At 32.0% G+C, this 8,874-nt stretch overlaps 1 protein-coding gene across 1 annotated transcript; it reads right to left on the bottom strand.

The window, feature by feature from the left end:
* Positions 1 to 3,297: 3,297 nt before the first annotated feature.
* Positions 3,298 to 8,297, bottom strand: LOC120122885 (polyamine oxidase 2-like). Its single transcript, XM_039141927.1, has 11 exons — positions 8,048 to 8,297; positions 7,420 to 7,535; positions 7,083 to 7,171; positions 6,869 to 6,982; positions 6,506 to 6,593; positions 6,254 to 6,339; positions 6,050 to 6,152; positions 5,146 to 5,243; positions 4,624 to 5,053; positions 3,903 to 4,238; positions 3,298 to 3,307 (listed from the first exon to the last, which is right to left on the bottom strand). Exons 1-10 carry the CDS (start codon positions 8,085 to 8,087, stop codon positions 3,930 to 3,932), a joined length of 1,473 nt encoding a protein of 490 aa, XP_038997858.1. The 5' UTR covers positions 8,088 to 8,297; the 3' UTR covers positions 3,298 to 3,307; positions 3,903 to 3,929.
* Positions 8,298 to 8,874: the final 577 nt, after the last annotated feature.

Here is an 8,874-nt window from a genome sequence, read left to right as displayed (position 1 = left end):
GAATTTATTTAATAAATAACAATAGATTAGAACTGATAATATAACTATTCATAATTCTATAATAGGGAGGGGTTTGACATAGGATTGTAAATATAAACAAATCGTGAACTACTCGAGTTTGACTCGATTAACACTCGAATGGAATGGACTAGACTCGAGTTCAAACTCAAATCGAGCTCTTAACAATCTGAAACAAGTTACTTAATATCTGACTAAGAAATCTCGCGAACAACACGAAAATAAAATAAATTTTTAATTTTTAAATTAAATTATTAATAACATTATCATTTATGTGTTTTTTAAATGCAATATAAGATTTTCATGTTCTTAAAGTTTATATAATTATACTCGAGTTTGAGTTCGAGCTTGAACTGAGCTAAGTCAGAGAATGCTTAAATTTATTTTTTTCATTCAAAAAAATAATTTTTTTGAGCTCGAGTCGTGCTTCAATTTTTTATTTGGAGTTTGAATCAAACATAACAATTTTAAACTCGTGAACTTTCGAATCAAGTCGAGCTCATATTTAAACTTTTCGAATTAAGCTCGCCAATACTCAAACTTATATTTTTCTTTTTATATGATTAATAAATTTGAAAAAATTGTAACTTAAGTGTAAAATGTTCCTCTATTTTAAGTAAATTATAGTTTATCTCTCATGTTAATATTATGATTTCATCTTTAGTGATAATCAAAGACTTCTACGATAAAAGTTTAAATATTTAATATTTTATGCATGTTTTTAAATTTTAATAATTTATAACATAATTATATAATTGATATTTTTAATTTATTTTTTAAAATTTAAAAGCTTTTTATTTTTAAATTTTCTAATATTTTAATGGCTTTAAATTTTAAATAGTTTAGAATTTAAATAGCCTTTTATTTTTATTTTTTTATTTTTTAAAGGTTAAATAAACTCTCGAATTATACAAAATATCGATTATTTTTTAATTATTTTAAATATCCATTAAGTCTATATACAATATGATTATTTGTACGTGGACAACCACATCAATATCATGTACTATAATATTAGCATCTTGAACCATTGGCGAAGCCATAGCTGGTGCCACATTGAAATCTGAATTTTATTTAGTTAATTATTTATTTTATTTATAGTGTTGATTCTAAAATTTTATTTGTATTCACCACTTTCAAAAAATTTACGTTGTTAACATATATGTGTCAACTTTAATATTTTTTGAATTTGTCATTGTCGTGAACTAACATGATCTATTATATTAATATCATAACGATCAATAATGATTTTTATTGGTCAAAAGATTATATTAATTATTATAATATATTTAATGACTTAATTGAGTGAAAAAATATTCAGAGATTTAATTTTTCTCTCTCGAAAATATAGACAATCTCTTAACACTTTAAGTCTTATTATCTTAGACAAAAAATCATTTTCATATAAAATTGATTAACTTAATTTAATATTTTAAAAAATTAAAATATTATATACTTGTATATTTTTATATAGCATGAACTCCGATGATTTCGATAGTAAAGAAATTATTTTTATTCTGTATGGTCTCGGATTTGAACACTAAGAATGTTACAGGTATAAGTTTAAACAAATATTGTCTTGTACTTACTCCATATTAATCAAAAAAATTATCTTCATATAAAATAAAAATATTAAATAATAAAAATAAACATATAAATGGAACAAACTAATTTATCTAAAACAGTGATAATTGTCCACAATTTTCGACTTCGTAGAGTAAAAAATGGTCATTGTGAATTTGTGTTGACCTTCTTTTTAATAAAAAAAATAGATTTTTTATAGAAAGGTAAAGTACAACAAATACAATACAATTCAACATGGAAATTTAAAGATTGTAAAGAAAATAAAATCAAACATTCTCTTGAGTACATGTTTCATATTACAAAAATCTAACACCTACTAGTAATCTCCGTGTTACAGTTCAAAACAAAACGCAATATTAATATATGCATGGAGATTGAAAGAACGAATTTGTCAGAATGTTTTATAAACGATTTTGAATACATGGACAATTTGTCACAAAAGGTGATCTAAATATAAAAGATCGTTGATCTTTCCTGATCAAAAGATACTTCGTGATGAATATAACATGAAAAGTCAAACTATCATAACGATAGATAAAATCGTGTCATAAAAGCATAAGAACAATGCGTCATAAAAGTAAACAAAAACAAAACGCTTCAAAAATATACAAAAAGAAAATAAATCAAAATAGGAAAGATGTTTATTTAGACATAAATAATAAGAAAATTAAACAAAAGGAAAATAAGAAAAAAAGACGAAGATAAACTTTATCAAATATCATTTTTATATTATTAAAATATAAAAGTATATTTTAGTTATTTACATTATTGATTTATTATAATTAAAGAAATCAAAACATGAAGTATGGTCAGAAGAGAACAAAAGCAACGCCGGTCCTAGACTCTAAATTTCTCCCTCAGCCAAAAACCTAAAGACCAGGTAAGTCCCAATATCACCTAATGTGAGTTTTAGCGGTTAGACAAAGAAAATGGGCTCAACCCCATTGAAGCTAAATTGGACTGGGACCCTTTTCTGTGCCCAACATGCAACAACCCAAACATGCGAACCTATAAAGTCATAGTTAATGACGTGACACGTTAATTTTATATCATAATATCACATTAACCGGACACGATTCTATTATACATTGTAAAACTCTTTTAGTTTTATATAGATTTAACTTGGATGAGTGAACTTATATGATTGAGATTAACAGTAAGAAATGAGAAGATATTCGTTGGTTATAATAATGAGTTAATCTCAACCATCTATTTTAATTTATCTAATTATCCTAAATCTGTGTAAAATTAAAAGAATTTTACATTGTGTAAGTAGATCCTAACCCCATTTTAATATATATATATATGGGGTCACAATGTAGTAATATAATAGAGTGTCACATAGTAAAAAAAAGTTAAAAATTCAAGTTGAATGACTAAATTGAGAAATATTGACAAGTTTTTGGACTAGTTTGAAGAAAAAAAGTCTAGTGCCAAAACGGACCATGTTGCTAAGCTTAGGATCAAAAAGTTATATTATCCCTTTATAAGCCGAAAAGGTCAAATTTTATTAGTTTCTATAATATACATGAGTGTAGATTTAGACACTATGATTTATTTTCTTCAATTTTGGGTCTCGTATATTTTGGAATTAGAATTTTTTGGAGTTTTACTTGTATAATAATTGTATTTTCATATTCAAGTAAACGTATTTTATCTCATGGTAGGTTAATGAACACAATCATCTATCACAAAAGTAGCACATCTTGATTTTGAAGCAATCTACTTGGGATTGCAATCTTATCCTTTTCCTATTAAACCATTTACACTCCCTCCTATATTATCCAAACTTTATTTTAATCATTATCTTTTCAAAATAAAAATATTAGATTACACTACACCCACCAAGTGGGTCTTATTGCATTTGCACATCTATCATGTGAATGACAAAATATATAACTATGCATATAATATTTTTATAATAATTGGAAGCTCTTTTCCACGAGTATGTAATTTTTCTATTAGAGTTCTTTATTCCTGCACTTTATAAAACAGAAATATGAGCTTCATTTATAAAATAACTGCCTATCTATTTGATAAAATATTATATATTAACCATTGTACGAGTGTTCATCCCACTGGTGTAGTGGATGACGCATTGCACCTTTTTCATGTCCAAAAGATACATACATCACTTTGACAAAGGCATGCGCCAAATCAACTATATACTTTCTCTTAATTAAATACTCGTACTTCAATATATAGCTAAGCTTCAAGTGACGACTATGCACATCAAACTAATCGAAAACGTCTTTGATATTGGGATCACCCAAATCACAACTCCATCATCTGCCATATACTCTTCCCTAGACAAGACAGGTTGGTACTTACAAACGCGAGATCAAGAGCGGGACATAAAATCCTCCTTCCTCGCCCATCATCAGCTGCAGCAAGTCCAACTCTCCATATTGCTCCAGTACACGCATCCTACAGTCCTCTGCAGCCATCTGCCCGGTTGCAAATGCACCGTGAATGGACCCTGGGTAGCTCATACTGGTTGCCTCCCCCGCAAAGAATACATTATCCACTGGGACCCTTACCCTCTCATACAGATCATGGGCCTTGCCTACTGCATCAAAGCTATAGGAGCCAAGTGTATTAATATCTGATCCCCATCGAGAAACCAGATGCTGAATCTGTGGGTCCAAGAAACATTCAGTTAGTACTTTCAGAAGCCTAAGGTGAAAGTATAGAATCTGACTAAAACGATTGACAACCTTGAGTGCAAATGAAAGCATTCGACAACTGTAACTTAACAAGATCACAATTGAATTTACAAATTCAATTATGATTTCATTCATATGCATGCAGGGACAAAGCAACAGACTGAAAATTATGGCAAAAACTTAAAATTAACTTAATGCAATTCTCTAAAGAAAAACGTCATATAGCATTTATAATTGTTGGTGCATGGAACTCAAAAAAATGAATACAAATGATGCATCCTCATGAATCTCCCACATTAGCCAGGATCACCCAACATATTTAGAACAGAATTATAGATCCGAGGAATTGACTCACCGGGGCAGATGCCTCTGGAAGGATCATCTTCAGTTGCGTAAAAGCAAACTCTGCAGCAGCTTCATCAGACAATTTCTCAATATCTCTGGCCAGCTGCCCTGCAGGCATATACACAAGGACAGGGTGACCCGTGGCCTTATGAAGATTTAGAAAGTAGCTACAACCATATGATGTCTCAGCAACAACTCCCAAAAACTCCACATTAGGCCAAAACACCTTGCCAAAGTGCAATATTATTTTGTTCTCAATTCCCACTCCAAGATCATCAATTGCTGCTTCCTTCCATTCAGGAAGTTTTGGTTCGAACTTGATGGTCTTGGCTTTTAGTACACCTAGAGGAACAGCAATGATAACAGCATCTGCTACAAATGTAGTTCCATCTTCCACAGTAACCATCACTCCATTGTAACGCCTCACTATTTTTGTAACCCTAATGACAAATCCATTACAACAACAGACGTCAGCTGATAAACTTGTCCATGCTACAGGACACTAATGAACTAATTATTCAAGTTAAATTACCTGTGGTTCAAGCGGATGTCAATACCTTTGGCCAGAGTGTTTATGACAGGAAGATAGCCCCTGACCATGAGTCCATGACCACCAGGTAATAGCTCTTCCTAAAGATAGAACATGGAAAGAGAAAGTTGGAAGAAGAAAGTGGAAGTACAGAAAGCAAACCAATGTAGTTGAGGAGCATCATAATAAGCAACTTAAAAAGAGTTCTAGCCATACAGTTAACAACATATAGAACAGGTACGAATTTGCCAAAGTCACAGAATATGTTTTTTTTGGGGGGGGGGGGGGGGGAGTGAAACAAACTAGGATCTGTTCCTAATTTTGATTTGAAAGATTTTCATTCATGGAGTACAAAGACATCACACTAACACTACGTTCAACAGTTAAATAACATTCCAGAGTCTAGACCTCTATGATGCGTTTGAGTTCCTACTGTCAACATAAGAAGACACATCTCCACTAAATGTAATTCTGGTGCCTCATTGAATAAGTTTGTTAAAGAACACAAGTACAGAAAGCAAACCAATGTAGTTGAGGAGCATCATAATAAGCAACTTAAAAAGAGTTCTAGCCATACAGTTAACAACATATAGAACAGGTACGAATTTGCCAAAGTCACAGAATATGTTTTTTTTGGGGGGGGGAGTGAAACAAACTAGGATCTGTTCCTAATTTTGATTTGAAAGATTTTCATTCATGGAGTACAAAGACATCACACTAACACTACGTTCAACAGTTAAATAACATTCCAGAGTCTAGACCTCTATGATGCGTTTGAGTTCCTACTGTCAACATAAGAAGACACATCTCCACTAAATGTAATTCTGGTGCCTCATTGAATAAATTTGTTAAAGAACACAAGTCAATCAACAACAAAAGGCTCAAAAACAATTAAAATAAAACCTGCCTTGTCCCAGCTTTTCAGTGAGATAGTGTCAGCATCTGAAGCAAACCAACCCTCCATTCGACATATGTACCACTGAAGTACCTTATGTTCAAGCCCTTCCAACCTAGAGATTAACAAAGAGATTTTGAATATTCAGTTTTTCAGAGCTGCAAAATAAGAGATAAAGAATATGATACTGAAAAACAGAGTAATGTTTTGTTAGACCTTAAATCTGTTCTTCTTTCAAAAACGATTGAGAAAGCACGACTTATAGATATATCTTCACTGTGCTCTTTTCTCACTTCATCTGTCTGCAATCATATAACAAAGAGGGGTAGTAACATCAGATCGAGATAGAACATCATCATGACAGTTCTAGGATTCTAGGAAAAGGAAAAAAGAATTTTAAGTTCTTTTCTTTAAACAATGCTGGCAACTAGATAGACATGGACCAATAAAACAACATACAGCACTTGCCTCTTGCAAAATGCGCTCAAATGCTTCTCCAACCTTAGTGACCAACTCCTGTGGAACATGACGACCATCCATATCAAAGAGTGCATAACTGCAAAGGTCAATTTTTTTAAAAAAAGAACATGATATCAACAAAAAAAAACAACAACCATTTCAGCATGGGGAAATGTGCAATGTCATCATGGAAGTAAGAACATTCCTTGGGAGTAAAAACATAAAATAAAACAAGATCGTTTTTCTTATGTAACAGACAAAAAGATCCAATATATAGAATTAAGAAGAAAAAAAAAAGTAAAAAGTAGCATTAAAAATGTTCTGACCACAATGTAGTATCAAAGCCTAGGCACTCAAATAAATGCTTCTCACCTCTCCAAGTCGTGGTCATACAGCACAGAGTTATCACCACTAGTCCGATAAAGTGGGAGTCCAAGTCTACTGATCAATGGTGCCAGGGGGTTTTCTTTGGAAACTCCATGCAGCCTGAAGCATTTTTTTGGGACATGTTAGTCAGATATAATTTATTCTTACAACCGAAACAAGATTCAATGTACACATAAAGAAGGGAAAACAGTAAGTGTACCATGAAGCACCAAGGTCAACAGGAAAACCAAATGAGTAATCGGTATGAACTCGACCACCAATTCTGTCCCTGGATTCCAACACCGTAACCTAAACACGCAATTAAATTCTATCAAATTATAAGAAAAGATACAGAAAGTTCAAAGATAAAAAGCTTCCATCTGTAAAGAGACACCAATCGCTTAAAAGTTCAAATATTGAAGAATGGACCAACAAGAATCATTGGACGAGAGAAAGTTAGCCCATGACCGAATAGACTGCCATACATATATGACAGTGATAGAAAAGAGAAACTTCATGGGATTTAGAGAAGACCCAATCTTAGAGGATTGGGTTACCTGAATTGAGGCTTCATGGAGAGCATGAGCAGCAGAAATTCCGGCCATCCCAGCCCCTATCACGATCACTGACGGTGATCTTGCTTGCCTCCTCACCCCATTTGGATAGCAAAGACCTTCCCAAAGACCCAAACAGTAACCAGAAAATTTCTTTTATCAAATTATTATTTTCAGCTTGTGCTAAGCTCAAGCTAAGCTTCCAATATCATGAAAATTAGAAGAAAAGACATTAAATAATAAATAAAATGAATAAGATCATTATTTCATCAGCATCAGCATAGCTCCAAAGCATCATCAATTTTATGCAAAACCTTAATTCATTGAAAATTAACAAAATTTAACCATACTTTTTAGATACACTTTCTTCAGTCTAAACCTTTTCTGATTAGGGAAAAAAGGAGAAGCTAATAATTAACATAAATAATATTGTACACTTGGAGTGACTTAAACAGCCAGACACTTTATTTTATAAAACAATCGCATGACGTCAAATGTGTCACAGAGTCAGATAAACTGAATCTCCGATTAGTTAAACATTTAAAAAAACTACCGACATAATAATGAGAATGAAAACGCAAAAAATATATAACAAAAAAATAGAGAGGAAAAGAGAAAAGAAACAACGAACCTCCGTTCAATTGGCGATTACTCTTGTCTGAAGACTCCATGGATTAAGGATAAATCTGGATTAAGATTGGGATTTAAGAGATGATTGTGATTTAATAAAGGTTCAGTGGGTTTAATTTCAAAATTAAACAAGGAAGGGGGTAACTGAGAGGAGTAATGAAGAATAAAAATCAGGAGACACGTGATGAAATGGTTTGAAGAATTCAACGAACACAGAGAAGAAAAGGCCAGATTTTCCAAACAGCTCATGCGAATTCCTTTCCTAAAAATTAAAGATCACGATCTAAACGATAATTTTATCGGGTATTGTTGAAAACCGGAAGAAAAACTGCAGATTTTTGGATTTCACAAAGAGGATGAAAGAAAACGGGGGAAAATCTAGAGAAAGAATAAGGCGCTTCAGTTGAATCCTGGAATGTGGCTTGGCTCCTTTTATAGAGTTGCTTGTGCCCTCCTATCAAAAGAGGGTTATGTGTTTCCACTTGCGCGGGTGCGGAGGAACTCTACTCGCTAGGATTTAAGGCCACGTGTATGTATTTCAATGACAAATTTACCCAAAATTCACCTTAAAATTTTATATCTACTGAAATGTCATCCTTTTCGGCTTTCCCCTATATTTATTAAAATATCATCCGTTCGTACAACGTGATAATAAGGTGTGGTCTATAGAACGCATGTGGCATCCCACTCAATAAAGGTTTGTTCTACAAGAAGTTCATTTGTTTTAAAATTAAAAAAAAATAATACAAAATATAACATTCGATTATAAAAATCAAATTAAAAAATATAAGATTCGATTATAATGATATTGGTAACTGGACTGCATAC

The sequence above is a fragment of the Hibiscus syriacus genome, unplaced genomic scaffold (assembly GCF_006381635.1).
Source record: "Hibiscus syriacus cultivar Baekdansim isolate YM2019G1 unplaced genomic scaffold, ASM638163v2 tig00110388_pilon, whole genome shotgun sequence".
NCBI lineage: Eukaryota > Viridiplantae > Streptophyta > Magnoliopsida > Malvales > Malvaceae > Hibiscus > Hibiscus syriacus.
Note: the sequence above shows the minus strand (reverse complement) of the source record. Positions and strands in the feature narration are given on the sequence as shown.

Bases quoted from the DNA above. Each gene is read 5' to 3' on its own strand.
- LOC120122885 (XM_039141927.1), bottom strand. From the start codon at position 8,087: ATGGAGTCTTCAGACAAGAGTAATCGCCAATTGAACGGAG. The intron at 6,340-6,505 runs GCAAGTGCTGTA...ATATGATTGCAG, and splicing joins TTGAGCGCATTTTGCAAGAG to ACAGATGAAGTGAGAAAAGA. The intron at 6,153-6,253 runs GTCTAACAAAAC...GTTAATCTCTAG, and splicing joins GAAAGAAGAACAGATTTAAG to GTTGGAAGGGCTTGAACATA.